Below are 23992 nucleotides of genomic sequence, written 5' to 3' on the forward strand. Positions count from 1 at the left end.
TTTTTAAATTATCGAAATAATGAAATTCTATGTAACTAGGAGTCGATGGTTGTGAGTTTGTTTGGAGACGTGTAAACGGAAATAAATCTTTATTGGGATTTCGATTAAGTAATGTAACATGATGACGATGATTGCTTTTGTCATATACATTTTTTTCTGTAGAGTTCAATTCATTATTTGAAGTTACATTATTTATTTTAAAACATGTGTTTGTTTTCTTTGATAATATCTTGTCTATTCCATAATGATTTTGTCCGTTTCTTTCTACTTTCCATTCACTAGTCGTTTTTATGTGTTTTTTATTCGTAGAAATAATAATATTTGTTTGTTTTTTATTTTCATGGCTAAAATTTATATCTTCAAAACTATTCACACCTATATTTAATACAAAAATAGCTACTATAATTTTTATAAACACTGTTCCCAACATGTCACTATATAACTTATTCAAGAAAAAACATTCTTATAAAACTTTTGATTTTAAAGGAATTCATATAGTAAACAATACTGCACGTCGCAAGATAAAATTGTTCTACTAATTTTGACGTTAAGTCATTTTATACCCGTAAATAGGTTTATAGGAATAGGTTACATTAATTTTATTTGAAAACGGAAAGTTAAATATATCATATATATCTGTCGTGCTTATTTATAGAAAAATATCTAAAGCTTTCATCTACACTCTTTGTCTATATGGTAGTTTGCTATATTTAAAACGAGACTGAATCTATATGATTTGATCGGACATCAATTAATAGAGACTCGCTCCGCCGAAGAAGACTGGGAAGAAGAAAGAGGCGCTATGCACCCTTCTCTCGCTGCAATAGGCAACACCGGGGGGTTTAATGTAATCCTTCCTAGAGTATGGAGGCTCGCATATGCTGGTCAGCTGTCAGAGCGTCACGGTAGCATGCGCAAGCGATCCCGTGGTGCTCCTCGTTAAGACGGAAAGGGTATCATTGGTTTTTTAGTGGGTATTCCAATGTTCGGAGCGCACTCGGCGCCTTGGACCCCGGTGAGTCGTGGGACTTTACACCCCCCCCCCCCCACTGTTCCCGTGGGGAACGCGTAATGCGTTCTCTTAGCGATAAAAAAAGTCATAATCCGAAGGGACAGCAAATCCGACACGATAAGAAAGAGTTCAGATGCAGGATTAACGGCTTTACGTGCTAATGAGGCAGTCAAATATGAATATTAATATAAGAATTAATTATGAATGCGTACCGTAGTAGTGACATGTGTTATAATTTTTTTACAACAGCATAAATAAATATCGGCAAATGTTGTCAGTATAATTTTTATGAAAATATAAAGCTCATAGAATATATCATTTAATGTAAGGCCTTTGATGCGATTTTAATGATATCCCTTACAGATTTAACTTTTTTGTATAATTCATACGTAAGATCCCGCTTAGAATTCGCTTTCACTGTTTGAAATCTACAATTTCAAATTACAAGACCATAAAAAGTACATTAAAATAATATAACAATAACAAAATATATAATAAACTTTTGTTAATAAATCATATTTAATGTAAGACTAAGATAGAAAGTAAATTATGTAGTTATTTAGTCTTAGCTTGATCTAACAAGCATTAAATTACCTATAAACCTTTTTCATATAATTATATTTTTAAGCATTAAAAAATAAACTTCATAGTTTCACGACAAATAATAAAACAAACTTCACATTAATTGTGTCAAATTGTAAGTTTCATTACCAATTCTAAATCAAAATCAAGTAAGTAATGTATTCAAGCTATAGCATACTTCTATGAAATTATATTCAGTCTTTTAGTGTATATAGTTTTTTCTAGCTTTTTTTTCTTGGTGGTAGGTACTACCTCCTTGTCATATATTCACCATCAAGTAGCAATACTTAGTATTGTTATGTTCTGAATTAAAGGGCGAGTGTGTGTGTAAACCTACACGAAAACCACGCAATGTGATATAAATAAGGTTTCCATGCAAACAAACTCACACCAGACGAACCAGAAAATGGAATTATATGAATGTACAAAAAAATAAATAAAATACACGCCCCGATTAGTTTTCTATCGTTCAATGGAAATAAATCCTTAATGTTTTAATTAAAAATTATGAAATATAAGATAATTTATAACGTATTTACTCAATAGGTGTCAAGATGAATTCAATTCCTATTGCATTGAATAAAGCAGCAATGCGAAAGTACGAAGACCTCGAAATACCTTGTGAAACTATTCTTGTTGCTTATGTTTGGGTCGACGGCACTGGAATTAATTTACGCTCAAAGGATAGGACTTTCGATTTCGTGCCCAAAACAAACAAAGGTAAAGTGTCGTTTTATTGGTTAATCATCTGTCCGCTCTTATTTGTAAATTATATTTTATACTTTAAATTATTACTTATATTTGAAATTTCAAATTTAAGGAAAATAAAAATAGCAAATATTAAAAAAAAATACTATTTGCGTAATAAAAATACAAAATTAATTCATGTGGTAATATTTTTTCATGTCATGTTTTTCATATGCGAAGTTTTGTGTGTTCCAATTTTATAGTACCATGGGATATAATTTTCATTTTCATAATAAATACTAAAAAACTGGATATAAATTATTAGGTTTATATTGTAATATAATAAGAACTTTTTTTATTTTAACCTATCCTGTGCCCTATGACACGTCCATCTTAACCGAAGATTGCGGGTTTTTCATGTGCCTATTTTTTATACATACATAATTCATCATGTTTGGCGGTAAAGAAAAATTTCATGCGAAAAAAATTGTAACATGCGTATCTACGAACGGCGTTGTAGCAGCATGGTGAAATAAGGACCAAAACCTTTTAAAGCGGAGAGGTGGAACATTAACAGACTGATTACGACCTCGGCTTCATGCGCATACGCAACACACCAATATATATGTTTATTTTATTATATATATTATATTTTACTGGTGGTAGGTAGGTGGTAGGGCCTCTCACTCATCAAATATTCTACCGCAAAACAGCAGTACTTGGTATTGTTGTATTCCGGTTTAGATGGTGAGTGAGCCAGTGTAATTACAGGCACAAGGGACATAACATTTTAGTTCCTTAGGTTGGTGTCGCATTGGCGATGTAAGCGATATTTAACATTTCTTACATTGCCAATGTCTATGTACTTTGGTGACCACTTACAATCAGGTGGCCCATATGCTAGTCCGCTACCAATTCTATAAAATAAAAAAAAACACATTATAATCAATTTCCAATAGAAACTTTTTTATTAAGCGAGTGATTTATCTGGTGGTCGTCAGAATGTCTGTACAAAGTGACAGATCAACAAATCATTAATATTTATTGCTATTTAATATCCTTATTTAAATATTTTGTACCTATAGTACGAAAAAAATAATATATATTTAATTTAATTAATTTAATTTAATTTATGACTATTTAAGTCATACTGATGGCAATATGACCGGCCAATTATGCTTTCTTCATAAGTGCTCCGTATTTTACATTTTTCTTTGCAAAATTATAAATTACCTATTAAGTAAATGAATGTACTGTGTACCCTGGCTGTGTTATGTTATATTAATAAGGCATTCAGCTTTTATAATATAATTTCAAACTATAATCTCTTTAACTATTACAATATGTATACGTTGTCTTAGTAAATATATAAACCCAAAAATTATATAATAAATCTAGAAGTTGGATGTATGTAAATATGATTTAAATATTATTATAAATATTTTAGTGCAATAAGTGAAAGTCGAGTTTTTTGTTAAATTCGAGCAACGTTTTACAATTATAAGCAAAACAAACGATTTATAAAACCGCATTAGTGTTTTAAGAAATTCTTCAAAACCCTGTTTTGAAATATGGTTATCTAAATAATAAAAGATTAATATAAATAAATGTTTTTGTACATATGTTGTATACTCGTATACACTTTAACGAAAGTGGTTTTGTTCGAATACGAATCTGTTTTATGCCTTAACAACAAGATAACAGCATATAATAATAAGTAACAGCCTGTGAATGTCCCACTGCTGGGCTAAAGGCCTCCTCTCCCTTTTTTTGAGAAGAAGGTTTGGAGCTTATTCTACCACGCTGCTACAGTGTGGGTTGGTGGAACAACAACAACAAACAATAACAACAAGATATTTAAGTCAAAATATTTTATATAAGAATAATTTACTTAATGACTTAAATAGTGTATACAAATGAAAATAAAAACTAGTTACTGTACGAAATATGACGCGGTATCGTGATTTGCTATTTGAAATTACTCCTCAAATCCATAATATTAAAAGTCATTATTTTTTCTCTAAATTGCAATCTAGGTTGATGAGTGGCTCGTTAGATGGAAATATAGTGCCTGTTCAAGCATCCAGTATATTCACACATGAAGCTATCAAACAAAACTATTGACATCTCATATCTTATTGAAAGGTGATAAGACATACAAAAGTAATATTTTTTATCATCTAACGGTGACTGTGGAACAATGATATAAAAGTTCTTAAAACGATTCTTCTGAAATAGGAGTTGAAAGTTCATTTTTGAATTAAGAAGAATGAAATTTTAAATTAAAGTTTCTGAGAAAAAATAAATGCTTACATATATCGTCATTTTTAGAAATTCAACCCCAAATGGGAGTAATGGGGTGGAAACTTTAGTATAAATAAATGGCTGATCTGCTTAAAATTTACGATTTGTGTTTCATATATGAATTGATAAACATGTATTGCAGAGTTTTGGAAATTCCACCCAAACGGGTGGTTTGTTTTCCTGTGTCATATATAATGTTTGTTTGGATGTATTCGCTCAAAAACTTCGTATACATACTTCTGGGTGCAAATAATGAAATGAAAAATAAACAATGTCTCAAGATAAATATCTCCTAGGGAGGTGCAAGACATACGTTTCTTTATACAAAACTTCGCTTCCAAAGTGACTTCACTTTGCGGGGTAAAGTACAGCTTCCGGATCATTTGCGTTTACCTGGATCACTTGATAGCAGGATCATGGGTAAACATCTTGAACACAAACATTTCATGGACTGTTTTACACGGTATAATCAATATTTGCAAAGGACTTCTTTAGGAGCCAAACAAATTATAGAAGATGGACTTTGCACACTTTCAAAGTGCAAGGTCAGGATGATGGATGATGATGATGATGGATGATGATGCGCTGTCATTTAAAATTTTTTTGCATTTGCATCTGCATAGACGAGATTCCGCTATATATAAATGAAAAGTTTTTGAGTTATGAGTTTAATAAAGGATTAAATAATATCTAGGGTAATGATTCCTTTATTTCTATTTTCATTAACTTAAGTAACTTACTAGTACTTCCTAAAGCAGTTTTGCGAAAAGGTCTTACTAATGGAATTACCGGTTTTCGTAAACGACGACAAGAAAATTGAATTTTTCTCTAGATACTAAAAAATAATTATCATATATTATTATGTGTTTTTTTAAAAAGGTCTCATAAATCTTGTCGCCTGCTTAGAGAAAGAATTTTATAATATTGTATTATTTTATTTTAGGTAGAAAGAAATTTGGCTTTACCCAGAGATAAAATAAAATGATAAAGAACACGTTTATGTATTCTCTCAACTCTTAAGCATTGAGTCGTGTAATGAGGCCTCCAGACAACGCTTCCATATTCCTAGACGCTCCTGACAAAACTATTGTGTTATATAATCTTAGTTTTTGGATTTTGAAATAATTTACTATTTCTTCTGAGAAATCATATCATTTTAGATGCTATGCTGATTATATTTTCCATATGCTGTATAAAAGTATTTAAAATACTACTCCAAGATCTCTAATCGTTTTTACGTAATCAATAGGGTTGCCAGCTGTATAATAATACATAATAGTCTCAGGATAGTCACAGTTAAATCAGTATAAATTGCTAATAGGTTCCATTCATTGATTATTTGATTATGAAACTAAATAAAAGATATCCCTATAACTTCTTAAACAATAAACATGCAAGTCAGCTCAGTATTTTTAATTATTAAAACAGCTTACTAATTGGAATATTAAAAAATATTGAGTTAAGAGAGTAATAATTAAATTGTTGTAGTTTTATTTGAATACTATTGTTCATATTTTGAGCGTATAAAAATTTGCTAATGATTTCTGAAATTGTTATTTAATCTGACAGTTACAAGTATGTTTTTGTTCTACGATCCCATTTAAGCAACATATTTTAAGATATAAATAAATAATTTATGCTTTTTTATTTATTGTATGTTGAGTATTTAATAATGTATTTGTAAATTGCAATTACTTAAATAATAGATATCCTAAATTGTAATTGTCAGCTATTTTTAACTTATTACTGACTCTGATCTGTGTTTAGACTAGAATATTAAATTCGATGACTGATATTTACCCCAAATAAAATTCATTTGCCATTAGGCATCGTAATTTTGTTCCGAAATCCGGTATTTACATAATTGTAAATATTATCAACAGAATAATATTATTATAGTATTATAATAATAATATTATTATTGTCATTTGCTATGGTTATCTATTATATATAACATAACTTGTTTCAATCGGATAATATTCCTGTGTTCGTGTTCATCATCTACGTCAAATGTGGTAGAAACCCGTGAATAACAATTTCTAATTATTATCAAAAACTGATTGAATATTGTATAACGTTTAGCAATTAAGATTAATATTTAATGAGCCTGGTTTAAGTTATTTTTTTGCAAGAACCAATATCCAGTGTTTACACATGATTGATACCGTACCTTTTTAAATTTAACCCAATTTTTTTTTAATTTATTAATGAACGTCAATTTTCTATATTCACGTTTTATTTCAAATATTAGGGATATTACTGTATTTTGAACTTGGAGGCTGATTTAAAATTATTTGAAGGTTGCTTTGATGTGAATCATTTTTATGCTTAAGCTGAAGAATAATACATATTTTTATTTTATTAGTCATATTGTTAAATATTAACCAGGTAACCACTATGATGATTGTAATGCTCACTATCACTGGCTCACTACTACACGCAGCAATAGCGCAGGCATACGTCCAACCCACAAGGTGTCTAACATCAGGCTGCTTGATTGACAGCTACCCTCTCCACTCGTGTACATGAGACAGAATGAATGTATTGTATCTATTGCATAGATACAAACACTACAATGATGATGTCCTCCTGTACGATTTAGGCCACGGAGTCCAATCTCAAAAGAGATTTGCCAACTGCGTAGGACATACTATAGTACCCAAGACAATGCGCAAACATATGTACAGAGCGTACATACTAATCCTTCACTCTCATAACCCGAAGGGATGGCAATCTGATAAGACCGGAGTTCTTAAGTTCCCGGAAAGAGTTCAGGTACAGGGCAACGGGTTTAAGTGCTTTAATATTCTTATGAGTTTTTTATGACGTAATACTGCGTTATATTGTGATGAAAAACTGATGTCATTGTTATTATCATAGTAGATTATTATGGAACTTAAATCCTAACCATAGAATAAGAAAATAAATTAGTTTCTACTTTTAAAGTACACCACAGCAACTATGGAAAAAAATAACTTAATTGTGAATGTGTGATCTTAGAAACCGATAGTTCACTGCTATACCATTTATTAGTAGGTAGAATTATATACTATAGATGATTTATGATACTAGCGCTTTCAATCATACAAATACAAAATCAAAGTTAGTTACTTTGTAGCTGTAAATTCTTTTACGTATAAAGTTTATACAGTATGTGATGTGAATTTTTTTTATAATGTTAGGACGTGACGTAATCCAACGGCCAATTTCGATAAAACGTGATCTATGAAAATAAAACCTCGATTGATTGAAAAATTATAAAGTACTTTTATAATATATAATTCATTAAAAGACGTTGGGACATTTTTGAAATTGCTGAACAATATTTGAAATGAATGATTAGATTTTTTCCAGCACGTAAAAACTAACACGTTTGGTTATACTATAGAACTTAACGCTTCAAGGGGTTAAAGGCAAAAAATTGCAGATAAAACGAATTTAAAGGCATACATTCATTTTAAGCGTATACTCACTAGGTGAGTACCCATTAATCAGATATTCTATAGCCAAGCAGCAATACTTAGTATCGTTGTGTTCCAGTTGAAGGATGAGTGAGCCAGTATAACTATGTGACAAGGGACATAACATCTTAGTTCCCAAGGTTAGTGGCGCGTTTTCGATATAAGAAATATTAACCATTTCTTCCAGCGCCAATGTCTATGGGGCTATGGCCGGTGGTGACGATCAAATGGCCCATTTGCCCGTTAACATACCTAAAACATAATCAAAAAAACAAACTATTAAGTCTTTTAATTTAAATGTAAGTAATGTACTTAGATTTAAATTTGAAAGATACAATATGTTTTGTAAAAACATCGACAGTATGCCTTTTTTAAACCGTGTTGGTAACTATTGGAAAACACTTGTTTGAAACACTCAAAATGGCGTTGTGACCACGCCCATAATCGTTTGGTCTATAATTTTATAATAACCATAAATCACCGATAATATCCGATCTGATTCATATTTGTCGATTTGAGGACAATTAGAGGAAAATTAGATAAACTATTATTCGTTATGAAATAAAAAAAATATGATTTTAATAATAATGTCCTCCAGACCGATTTCGGCCACGGCGGCCAATCTCGAGAGACATTAGCAAACTGCGCAGGAGATATTATAGTACACAAGTGTGTGCGCAAACACAGGTGCATTCTCTATTTCCTAACTCTCATAATCCGATGGGACGGTAATCCGACATGACCGGAAAGAGTTCAGGCGCAGGACCAACGGCTTTACGTGCTTTCCGAAGCACGGGAGTGTCCACACTTCCAACTTCCAGGCTGCTACTGAGAATTTTCTGACAGAAAAACCCAATATTTTTTTATCGGCCCGACCTGGGATTTGAACCCAGGACCTCCTCGTCTGCGGCCTTACATCAAACCACTAGACCAACGAGGCAGTGATTTTAATAACATGTGATCTAAAACAACATTGAAGTTTGAAACTAAGTTGCACGACAAAACGCCTACAAAACGGAAAATACTATCGCTGCCCGTTTCTTCATCATAATGCAGTTATATATATACTGTCTTCGATGCGACAGATTTCGATAAGTATCTAAAAATTCAAATTTTCGTATAATCCCCCTTAGTGTAAGTCGCCACTAGATGGCGGTGTAGTATATCAAGAGAAAAAACGGTTAAGTCGATTTCAATAATAAATTATGGATGGAGATTATCAAATTAATAATTACGATAGGATACATTTATATTAGTTTTATATTAGATTTGACGGGCCGGTTGGCGTGGTTGGTAGATACTTGCCTTTCACGCCGAAGGTTGTGGGTTCGATTCCCACCCAGGACAGACATTTGTGTGCATGAACATGTCATGTTTGTCCTGAGTCTGGGTGTAATTATCTATATAAGTATGTATTTACAAAAGAAAAGTAGTATATTTAGTATATAAGTTGTCTGGTTTCCATAGTATAAGCTTTGCTTAGTTTGGGATCAGATCGCCGTGTGTGAATAATTTCCCAGGATATTATTATATAAAAATGTATATATATTTTAAACATTTACAGTATAAATGTTGCTTACCTGCCGTATAGTTAAACGCTAATTTCGGTCTTTCTATTATCATTGATCTGACATTCGAAAGAAGAAGACAAGTTTATTTAACTAATTACCCACTAAACAACGCTTATAAGTAAGACTGTTTATTTTATAGTTATCTTTATATTACAGACTTACCCATTTGGTACTTTGACGGGAGCAATACGTTCCAAGCCAGCTCAGACAACTCTGACACGTACATCTTCCCAGAAGTGATATATCACGATCCGTTTCGACGCGGAAGCCATTTACTGGTTTTGGCAGACACTTATCAGTACAATTACCAGCCAACCGGTTAGTATTAGTAGTAGTCAATGATTTTGTATATATGTACTAGAATTGGAAACGTACAAAATGTATGATTTATTTTTGTAGGCTTATGAAACTACAAATGATCCGATCCGTGTTTATTGATTACTGGTATAATTTATACGAATTATTAAGTCTAAGAAAAGTAGTTACAGTCTAGACGAATTCACATAGTTATTGTCGATTTTGTTTGTAGAAAATGCTAATTTGGATTTATCACGTGATCAACTATTGTCGTATTGAATTGAATAATAAAGACAAAAATTTGAAAGCGCTTCGACAATTATAGTCGAAAGCATTTTGTCTAGTCTAGCTTTGTCATACCAATATCTACTTATAGCGACCATAAACAAATCACAAAATGATTGTTTTATATTCAATTATGTTTATTAACTTAAGCTTAACAGGAATGCAGACGGAAGAATGTACCACCTGTTAGTAAGTGGTTACCACTGTCCATAAGCATTGGCACAGTGACAAATGTAAAAACATTCAATTCGAATTCGAATTAAGATATCAAGCCCCTTGTACCTGTTGTACCCTGTCAATCACGTTTCAAATCAGAGCACAGCAGTACAAATGATTGCGGTTTTGCGACAGAATATTTATTGCTTTGGCTCACACAGAGCCGCAATACCAAGTAAAGAAAAATATGCTTGCAAATAGCTCGTTTATAACATTACATCTTACTGTACGTCATAATATTATATTTAAGATTCAAGTTACCGGAAAAGTTTTGAAGTTTATACAGAAATATAGTCGATCTTAAAAACTTATGCCCTATACATATATACTATAAATATTACTATAGTAAAATATATCAATATTGAACTCTTATTTAGCTACATTATATGTTAGATAAAATATTAGAGCTTTAAACGTGTAATAAATATCGTCGGGAAGTACAGGAAACGAATAAATAATATATTCGTCTTAATTGTTTATAGAAGTGACAAACGTGATATTGTTTATTTATTTTTCTGATAGTTCGACCGTAGATATAACTTAACCTAAATATAATTATTACTATATACTTTGATTTAATAAAATTTCACAGAAAATGAAATATTCTAATTACTATGTTTAAAAAAAATAAATAAATTATGCACTTACTTTTGTGACTATGAATATTTTATTGCTTAAGACGTGATGATTCATCAATCAACAAACAAATAAATGTAATATAAATTTATCATTTTCTTGACATATTTGACATTAGTTTACCATATATGATTGCTTTATTACGCTTCAACATATCTGATGGCCCATTAAAAAAGCCGAGATGGCCCTGTGGTAAGAACGCGTGAATCTTAACCGATGATCGTGGGTTCAAACCCGGGCAAGCACCACTGAATTTTCATGTGCTTAATTTGTGATTATAATTCATCTCGTGCTTTACGGGGAAGGAAAACATCGTGAGGAAACCTGCATGTGTCTAATTTCACTGAAGTTCTGCCACATGTGAATTCTACCAACCCGCATTGGAGCAGCGTGGTGCAATAAGCTCCAAACCTTCTCCTCAAAAAGAGGAGAGGAGGCCTTTAGCCCAGCAGTGGGACATTCACAGGCTGTTACGGTAATATAAATTGCTTAAATCTTAGGTTAAAAATTATACTTTTATTGCTTTGACAATATAATTTGGACCATCTACGTGTTTTATGTTTTTATTAATTGTAATACTTTTGTAGCTTCCAATCATCGAAAGAATTGCACGTTAGTATGTGAAAAGGGTGAAGTAGAAGAGCCATGGTTTGGTTTCAACCAGGAGTTTTTCTTAACGACAACAGATAACAGACCACTGGGCTGGCCACCGGGAGGCTTTCCTGCCCCACCTGGTCCGTACTATTGCGCAATCGGTGCTAACAAAATAGTTGCTCGGGATCTAATGGAGTCCTTCTGTAGGTAAAGTTGACAGCTTATATTTCCTTAGAAAATAAAATGTGATCTAAAAAAATAAGTTAGACATTTCCAGCTTATTTTTAAATTATACGATATTACAATATAAGTACTCTTTATTATACATCAATGAAACGTACACATATAATACAGACGACGAATATTTACCTTGTCGCTAAGAATTATTAATGTGTGCGTGGATGGGCTAAATCAGTATATAAGTTATTAAATGGGTTTTTCAACCATTTCATTATTTAAATAAAAATAATATAAAATATCATAAAATATCATCATATATATAATACAGAAAGGTAACAAAATGTATAGACGGAAATAATTGTGAAGAAAGAAATAAATTTAATATGAATGAAATCTGATTTTCTAGTCGAGAAATAAACACGTTGTCCACATTTTGTAGGATAACATTCGGTTTTTCTGCACGATCCGATAGTGTTCGTACTAAAAACAAATTCTAGGAAGTAATATTAACGATTGTTAATACTTATTGCAAAAAAAACTATAAAATTGAAAAAGAAAAACCAATAATTTTTTTATTTAAAGTATGCCTGATTTTTGAGCTTTACCTTTGCGTAACGTGATTCATAACTAGCGGCAAAGGAGCTGGTGAGCTTTTTCGTTTATCATTTGCTCAATACGAATTGAGATATTCCAAGTAATTTAAGTCTACGTCGCTGCTCATCTATACTTCTGAGGTTGTCAGGGGCGGATTTCCCTTGAGGCCGAGTAAGGCAGGACCTAGAGCAGCAACATTTAGAGGGAGAAAATAATTGGTGAAGACATTTTTTTAGTAGACTCGTTCACTGTAAAACCACAAATGAACGTTTAAAAACTAAAATATGGGTACATAGGAATTATTAAAAATATCAACTAGTAGGACGGCGGCAACCTTCTCTTTACATACTTAGAACCACCTACCTTATATCCTATAAGTAGTTCCCTACGCCGTTGCCTGGAAGGGATTGCTATATAGCGATAAGGCCGCCAAAGGTGTATATTAATTAGGTTATATTCATGTGTTATGTAATTTATTTTTCTTTTTTTACCTTTGTGTTGTATAATAAAGTATAAAGTAAAGTGACGATAGACTAAGATTGAGAAAAAAGTAATGAACAGTTCAAACCAAGAACCGCATACGAGAAGAATGCAAAAAACCGATACTTCTAACTTTTGGTCGTAAATTTTTTTAGTAGACATTGCATCGGTGGTGATTTTTGTAATCAATTTGAGATAGTGTTCCTACGATCAACACGAAAGTTTTCCCGGAACATTCTTTGATGAGGTCACAAAATGATATTTTATTGTTATAGTTTATGTTAAGCCACTAATTATTTACACCCGCCTTAAAGCCATGGTCAGATAGCTGATGGGAATAATGGTTTTATTCGTGGTTAAATATTAATAGAAATATCCTTGCATCCACTTGATTATCACTGAAATATATAAATTAAGCAATCCTAAATACTGATTGTTTTTAAAGAAGCTAATGGTTATAAAGTGTTCGTTTTTTATAAATATTTAGAAGTTATGTCACGACAAATATGCTTAAAATATATTTAATTATATATTGATTACTCTGTCTTCCGACATGGAACGTTTGTAGATGCACTACACACAGTTTCAGTTACATATTTTTACGCTATTATTTCCTATAAAACCTGTAAAATTGAATATAAAGTTAACAAAGCGGTTATTTTGTATTGTTTTTGATTTAATAATAATAAACGCAAGGTATGGAAACCGCAAACAAAACAAACAGTATTTTTATTCAATAGCAAAAACCGATAAAATCGATAGTACATACCAATTAAAGTTTCAATAATAATCGAATCGATAATCAGAATGTTACGTTGCCTCACTAGCACCATCTGTCAAAAAGTGAATAACCAAATGGACAGTGGGTAATACATTATAATTGCTCACGCCCGGTTGCCGTCCCGTCCCGCCCGCTGTCTGACCATACCATAAACGTCACTGTTCGTTCCCGTGAGTCGTAAAGTGATGTTATATACTCTATAACTTTTCGATATATCTAACGCACAAAGAATTTTCCAAGTTGGACAGGCAGATCATGATATAAGCGCGTTCAAACAAAAAATAAACAAACAAGCTTTATATTCTAGTATTGATATTTAATATTCATGCATTTAAATTGTTTGCGTGTAGTTGCGAGTATTTTTGAAATTCACGTGAAACCTTATTATACGAAACGGAGTATAACGTCTTCTGCGGTATTCGTGTAATAATTATAATATTCATTATTATTAATTGGCAACATTTTTTGCATGTACAAGATTTTTTTACAAGAAATATCATATGCCACAGATGACACAAACGATACTCGTACGTTTTGAAATTGAAATAACAGAATAAGAAAATTCTTTTGGTTTCATTCATTGTCAAAAATGTAAGCAAAATAATTGTATTTACCTTATTAACTTAGATTATTTACGTTTTGTTTAGTCTGGTAGAACTCATTAAATAGGGGAGATAATGCCGTTTAAACTACGAATAACAAAAGATTAAGATTGAAAGAGAAACTCGACGGAATAAGATAAAATAAATACTAACCAAGTGACAGTGATAATTATTTAGCATTAAAAATATAAATGAAATTACAGATAATACATTTAAAAAAATATATTCTTCATCTTTATTGTTTGGAACATACTATATTATTTACTTTAATAAAAATCACACTACATGAGCGATGGTGATTCATATTCATGTTATATATATATATATATATATATATATATATATATATATATATATATATAACATATATTATATATATGTTATATATATATATATAATATATGTTATATATATATATATAATCTTAATCTTCTGAATCTTAATTATATATATGTTATATATATATATATATATATATATATATATATATATAACATGAATATGAATCACCATCGCTCATGTAGTGTGATTTTTATTAAAGTAAATAATATAGTATGTTCCAAACAATAAAGATGAAGAATATATTTTTTTAAATGTATTATCTGTAATTTATATAATATATATATAATATATATATATATATATATATATATATATATAACATGAATATGAATCACCATCGCTCATGTAGTGTGATTTTTATTAAAGTAAATAATATAGTATGTTCCAAACAATAAAGATGAAGAATATATTTTTTTAAATGTATTATCTGTAATTTCATTTATATTTTTAATGCTAAATAATTATCACTGTCACTTGGTTAGTATTTATTTTATCTTATTCCGTCGAGTTTCTCTTTCAATCTTAATCTTTTGTTATTCGTAGTTTAAACGGCATTATCTCCCCTATTTAATATATATATAAGTAATATTATAGCTTAGATACTCTAGACACTTGACTTCCTTCTTGGCTTGTTTGTAGCTACGCTACGCTTAATTTTGTCTCGAGGAAAAATTCCCAGTAGCCGGCCGCAGTTATCATGTTAGCAATATTTATAATATCGGTTTTCGAAATACATTTAAAGTGCCTGTAAACATGATAGCCGATACGGCGCCCCGTGGTTAAACAACATGAATCTTAAGTGAAGGTTGTAGGTTTAAATTCGAACAAGCACCACTGAATATTCATGTGCTTAAATTATTCATGCGATTAAATTGCGTTTACAATACCTCTCGTGCTCAGCGGTGTTGGAAAACATCTTGAGAAAAACTGCATTGGAGCAGCGAGCAACTCCTTTTATAATATTTAATTAATGAATTCTAGTCATCGAAAGAAATAAGCCTTAAAGTAAAATGGTCAACATACATTAAATTGAATGGCAATGAAAATTAAAAAAAAGGATTTCAATCATAAACAATCATATTTATAATAAAAAAATGTTTCAATAGGTTCATATAAATAGTATTACTTCCATATATTAAGTAATAGAAATATGAAATAAAGTATAAACTTATTTTGATTATTACAAAATACAGACGGCCTTAATTATAAGCGTTGCTAAGCGAGGGATTAGTTAAATAATGCCGTGTCTTCTTCTTTCGAATGTCAAATCAATAATAACAGAAAGAGAGAAATCAACGTTGTCTACAGCTAAATATATTACAGCCAAATCAGCTAGGAGACGTCCTTGTGTTAAATTTTTTAGTTAACTTAATATTAAACATCTCTGAAGATGCTATTCTTAAAATATAGCAAGCAGAGTATATATACTAATACTATATATAATATATAAATATATATATATATATATTTATATATATATTTTAATAGATCATTTTAGCTTATGTCAACGTGTCGTTAAAATCTGATTTCAAGATTATTTAAATCCTTAATTATTACATTGTTGCTTTAAGCGAATTAGTGTTCGGAAATAAGTAGGTAACGTTATCACGATCCGTTTTCAGCAAATGGTTAATGTTCTTTTTTTTAAAGTAAATTTAGTACCTTTACCATGTGGAACTCTTTATATATGAGTATGTTAATTTTGACACGAATATATAGATACAAGTAAAATTTCCTAAATTACAAATTAATTAACAAAATACTTAATATAATGCAACGTTATTGTATTCTGACATAAACGTTATGTAAATCAATGATATAAGTTCGTTCTTTTGTACAATTGGAATATTTTACTATCTATGATTTTACTCATGGCCAAGACTCTATAAATTTGTTTATGTTCGTAGGTGTTGTCTGTATGCGGGCGTGCGAATAAACGGCATTAACCCTGGAACCACTCCTTCTCAATGGAATTTTCAGGTAAGTGCGTCATCAGCTGATAAATCGTACCAATGACATTTTTGATTACGTCTTTATATAGCTACAAATTATATGGACATTTTTAGAATAAAACTTGTTGTTTTTATTATAAAAATTTTGCAGACGGGCATTTCGGTCACGTATTGACAGTAAATTATTTGTATGATGAGTGTACCTACACAGACGGACTTGCACAAAGCCCTACCAAGTAAAACTGTTATAAACAATATAATGTTCAATTTACCTAAAATATCTGATAGTTATTAAGCATTCGATTGATACGCCGCTGTAACTCTTTGATGCAATAATGGCTTAAGAGCCAGCGATCGGCAAACTTATTGTATTTTAGTAAATTTTCGAAATCGCCAAAGTTGATTTTTAAAAAGTGATCGCAGCATCTCTTGTTTTTTATCTTAAAGTGTACATTTTTTTTATTAAAAACTTCAATGCAGACTTTTATTATGGTTCTTAGAGTGATTTATAAAATTTCAAATGTTATATTTTTTTTATAAAAATTACGTTATATCAGTAAAGCTGAAATTTATATATGTTATTCACATTATAATTATACATACATATTTAAATCAGCAGACACATAGGTCGGGCAAAAAACATGCGGGCTAATGCTTTCTCTGTCGTCGTAAAGGTGTGTAATATTGACTCGCTCATTGATCTTTCGTATAATGTAATTAGCATTTGTTCCCAACTATATACAATATTTTCAAAGTGATTTCTTGAGGTTGTATCGACTGTTAACAATATCTGCTAAACAACATTTATGAATAAGGTCGTTAGTTTTTAAATGGAGTTTTATTATAATGTAAAATTGAAGCCGCCAACCTAACTAGAAAATACCCTTCTCAATCATAAAAATATTATAACGAGGTAAGTGTTGCCAGAATTGAACCAATTCTAACAAATATATATTCTTGGAAAATAATCTAATTATAATAGAAATTTTTGTTTATAGATTCAGAAAGGACATTAGCAATGTCGTTATTATCTTCTCATTTTTTAGATTTATTTTTTATGTCATGTAGCCGAAAAAATATTTTCTGGGCGATGTCCAAGCGTACGTTGTAATAACTATAACGGGTACAAAAGATTTTAGATGGAATAATAATCTAATACTTTTTTAGAAATATTACAAAGTAATTATTGATGATATCAGAGCATGAGATTAAAATGGTATTTGAGAGATAGCTCTCCTCTTTACTCAATTGCTCAAAAACTGGAAGGATTTGGATGAAACTTGAAATACATATAATTTATACCCTGACTTAAAGCAAAGGCTTACCTACCTAAATACCTAACTGGAAGCTTCCTAGCTTTTAAATATATATAAAAATAGTATGGTGTCAAACCTCATTATTTCTTGTACGAACTCGGGATGTATTGATGTGTAATAGAATGAATGATATTTATTTTGAATATTATATTATATTACTAGCTACCTGTCAAAGTGAAACTTACGTAAAACGATTTATTCTCTTTAATTTCTGCTTCCACTTTCCTTCACAAGTCTACGCGTGCTGGCTCTCGATGTCACCGCCTAACTGTGGCATTAATTCCATCGCGCAAGAAAAAAATTGGCAACTCTTTTCTTTGTCGCACTTTCAAAAAATGGAATTCTTACCAACATACTTGGTTGGGGCGGCTAGTGCAGATCATTCCCTTCCGAATGCACTGACCTTCGTCACGCTTGGACTCGTCTACAACTTACCATCAGGTGAATGGGAGTCATTTTCCTTTCCAGAAAATATATATTACAAAAAATATTTATGTTAAAAGATAAATATAAAGTAAATTTTTGTTTCTTTCGTGCATGGAACCTTCGCGGGCGTACGCGGTATAATTCACTAAAGTTTCATCACAATTGGACTCGTAGTTTAGCAACGCATATAGGACAAACATACAAAAAACATTTATTTTTATTTATAAAGTTGTTGGTGATTCTGTGTGTGCTTATGTTATATTATATGTAAAATAATTCTCCTTATTCCTTCAAATTATGTGTATTATCAATATGTATTGATTTTATCAATCATACGAACGACATGTTAATCGCTCTAACTCTCCTTACCCGGTAGACTCCCTTACGACTTGAATATATTGTACAGCTCACCCTACGCAATCTAACAATAAATATTACGCTAAATCCGAATCTGTAAAGTTTAGAACATTTTACATTAAACGTTTAAAATAATTGCGAAGTGGATAAAATATAATCTCTTACAATGACGACAGATGAAGTTATGTTGTCAAAAAAATATATAATAAATGATTTGTAAACCTTTTCTAAGCACTTTATCAATTTAATTTATTTAATAAAGATTTTTGTGTATTAATTGTAATCAAGCTAGCATATCGTAGCCCTTGTTGTTGCTAGTTCACTCATCATTCAAACTGGATCTCGGCAATATCAAGTATTGATTTGGCAATTGAATGGAACCATTCCAGTACTGTCTGCACAAAGCAGTATCCACTAATTGTAAATAGAAAATATATGAAACTTATATTCTTTAAAAATGCTTTGTAAAATAATTAAATTATATGAGATTACTTAGTTAAACAATACTTTTATCACTTAGATTGAACCTATTTAAATATTAACAGGCATGTTGGCCCAAAGGCTAGACTTGTTACCCATAACCGAAGATTACAGGTTCCTCTGAGTGCGCAATATCAATATTGATACACACTGATATTCCGTAAAACATCGCGAGGAAACCTGTATGTGTCGAATGAAATGCCCCATAGTTTGAAAAAAATGGTAAACGTTCTCAAGAGAAAATGAGATCTTCGTTCAGCAGCTGTAGGACTTTTACAGACTATTTCTTTTCCTTTTCACTTTATTTAAATATAATATAAAGTTTCAAAATGTAATACTATTTCTTTCAGCTTATACTTTAGCTAGATATTTGCTAGGTATGTGAATTATTTGATAGCTCTTGTTTTATTGTTATCAGGATTTTAACTATAACGTATCTGTTCCAATAATAATTCATATAAAACCTGATAACATAAAAGGTTCTATCAGAGAAAAAATTCCACTTGCAAAAATAAATAAGGCGGTTCAATAGTTGTATATGAGTTTCTATGTTGTTTTCGATTCACATTGTTTGTTATAAATGAAATTATTGATTTGTATTTATGTCGGATACATAAATTTGTTAGCTCATATACATTGAAAGAAATAGGAAGTAGCTAATTTAGACTGGGGCAATGGCCCCATTGGACTAGTGGCTAGATATAAAGCTGCAAAGCCCGAGTTCCTGGATTCAAATTTGGGTATTCATATTTATTGTTAATAACATGCATGCATTTATATGTCGCAATGTACAACAAAAAGGAAAAATTGGAATAACTGGTTCGATCCATAAGTTCGATTATGTACAATACATATTCGTACACATTTACACTATTCACATTATTTGTTCTAAAATTGTGATCGATGAATAGTAGACGGATAGTAGAAGTTTTTCTATAAAGCTACGATAAAAATGTTTTGTAAGCTATGAGGTCGCATGTAACAATTTAATAATATAAACACGTATATAATAAAAGCAAACATTGTCATAGATATTTTCGAAATAAAGTTTTGTTAGTTATAACTAAAAATATATTTAATATTAAGGAAAGTTTCAAAACAACAGATGAAAAACAAGAAAGATTTAAATATCCTTATTATTAAGAACTTAGCGTAACCTTAGCGTCTTGTTACTGGGTACAAAAACGAATAGTTACTGAACGAATACATACATGTATGTATATACATAATATAATTCTTAATCGTCACTAAATCGTTAAACGTTTACTAGGTTGGACCAAGTCCAGGGATCAAAGCGGCTGATGATTTATGGATGGCTCGTTATATCCTCAGTCGGCTTGCTGAGGAGTACGGAACTGTTGCTTCATTTGAACCACAACCGATACCCGACTGGCCTGGTAATGGTACATTTGTGTACTTTTCTACCAAGGATATGAGAGAAGAGGACGGAATTTTGTAAGTAAAATAAGTTTTCAATTAAAATTATTATATTTTATTTATAAATACGTAATATATATTGTATATATGTTATGTACATATCAATTTTTTTTTTACTAAACAAACTCAACCTCAAAGCCCTCAACGAAATATAGATGTTATGTTACCATAAGCTTTTGAAATTAGATACAACAATAAAGCTTTAATCTTTTAAAATAATATTAACAGTAAAAAATATATTTTATTTTTGTATTTCCAAATACGTGTTGTCCGTGCTTTGTTGTTTTCATTTTATTTAATGTTATTGTAATGTCCTTGCATTTTTATTTCATGTTTGAGACAGCATCATAACCTACATTTTAGCATGAAAAATATTTATATGATTTTCATATAGAGTTATAGAAAGAGCGATAGACAAGTTGTCACGACGTCACGGCATTCACATCAATGAATACGACGCAAATAACGGCGCTGACAACGCTAAACGACTCACCGGCAAGAATGGAATGCCACACATACGCGACTTCACTGCGGGTAATATAAAGTTGATTGCAAAAGCTAATTTAACGCTTGAGCTATTACACTAGAATATAAACAGATAACTCATCAAAGTCCTTGGCTTTTTTATATACCATCCTATAGCACCTGATGGTAAGTGAACAAGAACGCCCATAGACATTGGCATTGTAAGAAATGGTAACCATCGCTTACATCGCCAATGCACCACCAACCTTGAGAACTAAGATTTTATGTCTCTTGTGCCTGCAAGTGCACTTACACTGGCTCACTTATCCTTCAAACCGGAACACAACAATACCAAGTACTGCTGTTTTGCGGTAGAATATCTAATGAGTGGGTGGTACCTACCCAGTAGAGCTTGCACAAAGCCCTACACCAGTGAAACTATAGAGTAAACTATTCCACCACACTGATTCAATGCGGTTTGTTAAAATACATATGTGGTAGAATTTCATACGATACATGCAAGGTTTTTCTCACCGCACAGCATTGGATAAATAACAAATTAATCACGTTAAGAAAACTCAGGGGTGCTTGCCCTAGAACCCAAAATATTCTTTTAATATACACGTATTCTAGCCACTGGTTGGGCACAACTAATATCAGTAAGTAATCTGGTCATATCGATTACAACTAAAACCCGTGGAGCAAATAATTGAACAAAGTCAATCTCGCAATAACGACGCTTTCAATACGTGCGTTTTGTAAATAATTTTGAAAACGTATAGATATTTATTGATATATAATTTACAAAAACGGTTACAATTTTATTTAATTTACGTTAAAAGTAAAATATTAGATATTCGAGTGCGATATTACGAGTATAAGTAAATAAACAAAAAATATACTAAATAGTCACAACCAAAGATTAAAATTATATATATGTATAAAATGAAGCCGAGATGGCCCAGTGGTTACGCGTGAATCTTATCCGATGATCGTGGGTTCAAACCCGCGCAAGCACCACTTTATTTTCATGTGCTTAATTTGTGATTATAATTCATCTCGTGCTTAACGGTGAAGGAACACATCGTGAGGAAACCTGCATTTGTCTAATTTCATTGAAATTCTGCCACATGTGTATTCTACCAACCCGCATTGGAGCAGCGTGGTGGAATAAGCTCCACAACCTTCTCCTCAAAAGGGAGAGGAGGTCTTAGCCCAGCAGTGGGACATTAACAGGCTGTTACTGTATATGTATAAAATATACTATACATTTTAAATGGAGTTTTATGAGCATTATATATATCTGTTCAAATAGATTTTTTTTAAATAAGAGAAAAAATCGATAAGAAAAAGATACTGACTTAATAAATTCAATAGTTTAAAATAAGAACCGCCCAAGTTTGGATAGAATATTAAAATAATTATGCTTATAAAACGCTAAGCTATGGTAAAAATATTTTACATAGTATTAAGAGAACAAATTGAACGTTTACAGAGTTTAATCACATTAATATAGTAATTAAAAATAGGTGGACGAGCAAATGGGCACCACCTGAAGGTAAGTGGTAACCACCTCTATAGACATAGGCATTGTCAGAAACATTGACCATCGCTTACATCGCTAATGCGCCACCAACCTCGGGAACTATGATGTTATATCCCTTGTGCCATTACCCTGGCTCATTCACCTTTAAAACCGGAATACAACAATATCAAGTACTGCTATTTTGTGGTAGATTATCTGTTGAGTGTGTGGTACCCACCCACCCAGACGAGCCTGCACAAAGCCCTACCACCAAGTAAACTTCGCATGTATGTGTAAAGCACATAAGTATCGTGATGTTTATGAGAATGTATTGGGGCTTATTGTATAATATCAATTAAGTCTACCTTCTCGTTTATGCTAAAATATTTAGTGTAAATGGGCCGTTAAAGTAGCTCCTATAAGTTTTTATTGATTTCACATTCGTGCGCCTTAAAAATTTACAGATTTTTTTTTATAAAATTTGTAAAAGTAATAGTTTCGTTAATATAGTGGTCGAAGCCGCCTAGGTTAGTAGAATTATTTACGAAACTTAGTCCAGAAATGGCTGTTGGTTTGATATTTACGGATCAAAAGAAAAGGTTTCGATTAACAGATAGGAGCTCTACTATATTATACATTTAGTCAAACGTAAATACGCGGAGAAAGGATATTGTTTAAAAATGATTTAAGCGTCAATTAGACAAATCTACTCCATAACAAAATAAGTCATGTTTTTATTAACAAAAAGAATATAGCAAAGAATAACATGATTAATTATTAGGTGTTGCAAACCGATGTTGCTCTGTACGAATCCCACGGCAAGTGTCGGAAGACAAACGTGGATATTTGGAAGACCGCCGACCCGCTGCTAATGCTGATCCATACCGTTTGATTTCTATTATACTTAGGACATGTATATTCGACGAATAGAAAAAAATGATTTTTGAAATCTAAGGAAAATTTAATGCAGTTTTCATATTATCATCATGTAAATAACGTGAAGATTAAACATATGAATATCAAATACTTAATATGTTTAATTAATTAAATTGTGGTTATAAAATGTATATGTTATAGAATGAATTGAAATGTATATATTATGAACTGACTGCCTCGTTGGTCTAGTGGTTTGATATAAGGCCGCAGACCCGGAGGTCCTGGGTTCAATTCCCAGGTCGGGCCAATAAAAAGTTTTTGGGTTTTTCAGTCAGAATATTCTCAGTAGCAGCCCAGAGTCTAGAAGTTGGATGTGTACACTCCCGTGGCTCGGAAAGCACGTAAAGCCGTTTTAGCTCTTTCCAGTCGTGTCGAATTGCCGTCTCATCGGATTATGACAGCTAACGAATAGACGAGTGCACCTGTGTTTGCGCACACACACTAGTGTGTGCGCAAACACAGGTGCCCCAGTCC

At 31.4% G+C, this 23992-nt stretch overlaps 1 protein-coding gene across 1 annotated transcript; it reads left to right on the plus strand.

Annotated features, from left to right (window-relative positions):
• The first annotated feature begins 1707 nt into the window (after positions 1-1707).
• LOC126768447 (glutamine synthetase 2 cytoplasmic-like) lies at positions 1708-23540 on the plus strand. Its single transcript, XM_050486506.1, has 8 exons — positions 1708-1743; positions 2141-2314; positions 9774-9935; positions 11639-11852; positions 16532-16604; positions 20426-20610; positions 20987-21126; positions 23364-23540. The coding sequence occupies exons 2-8, from the start codon at positions 2149-2151 to the stop codon at positions 23510-23512; spliced, it is 1089 nt and encodes a 362-aa protein (XP_050342463.1). The 5' UTR covers positions 1708-1743; positions 2141-2148; the 3' UTR covers positions 23513-23540.
• The last annotated feature ends 452 nt before the right edge of the window (positions 23541-23992 follow it).

This window comes from Nymphalis io, chromosome 5 (assembly GCF_905147045.1).
Source record: "Nymphalis io chromosome 5, ilAglIoxx1.1, whole genome shotgun sequence".
In the NCBI taxonomy this organism is placed as follows: domain Eukaryota; kingdom Metazoa; phylum Arthropoda; class Insecta; order Lepidoptera; family Nymphalidae; genus Nymphalis; species Nymphalis io.

Bases quoted from the DNA above. Each gene is read 5' to 3' on its own strand.
- LOC126768447 (XM_050486506.1), top strand. From the start codon at position 2,149: ATGAATTCAATTCCTATTGCATTGAATAAAGCAGCAATGCGAAAGTAC. The intron at 2,315-9,773 runs GTAAAGTGTCGT...TTTATATTACAG, and splicing joins CGTGCCCAAAACAAACAAAG to ACTTACCCATTTGGTACTTT. The intron at 11,853-16,531 runs GTAAAGTTGACA...TTATGTTCGTAG, and splicing joins CTAATGGAGTCCTTCTGTAG to GTGTTGTCTGTATGCGGGCG.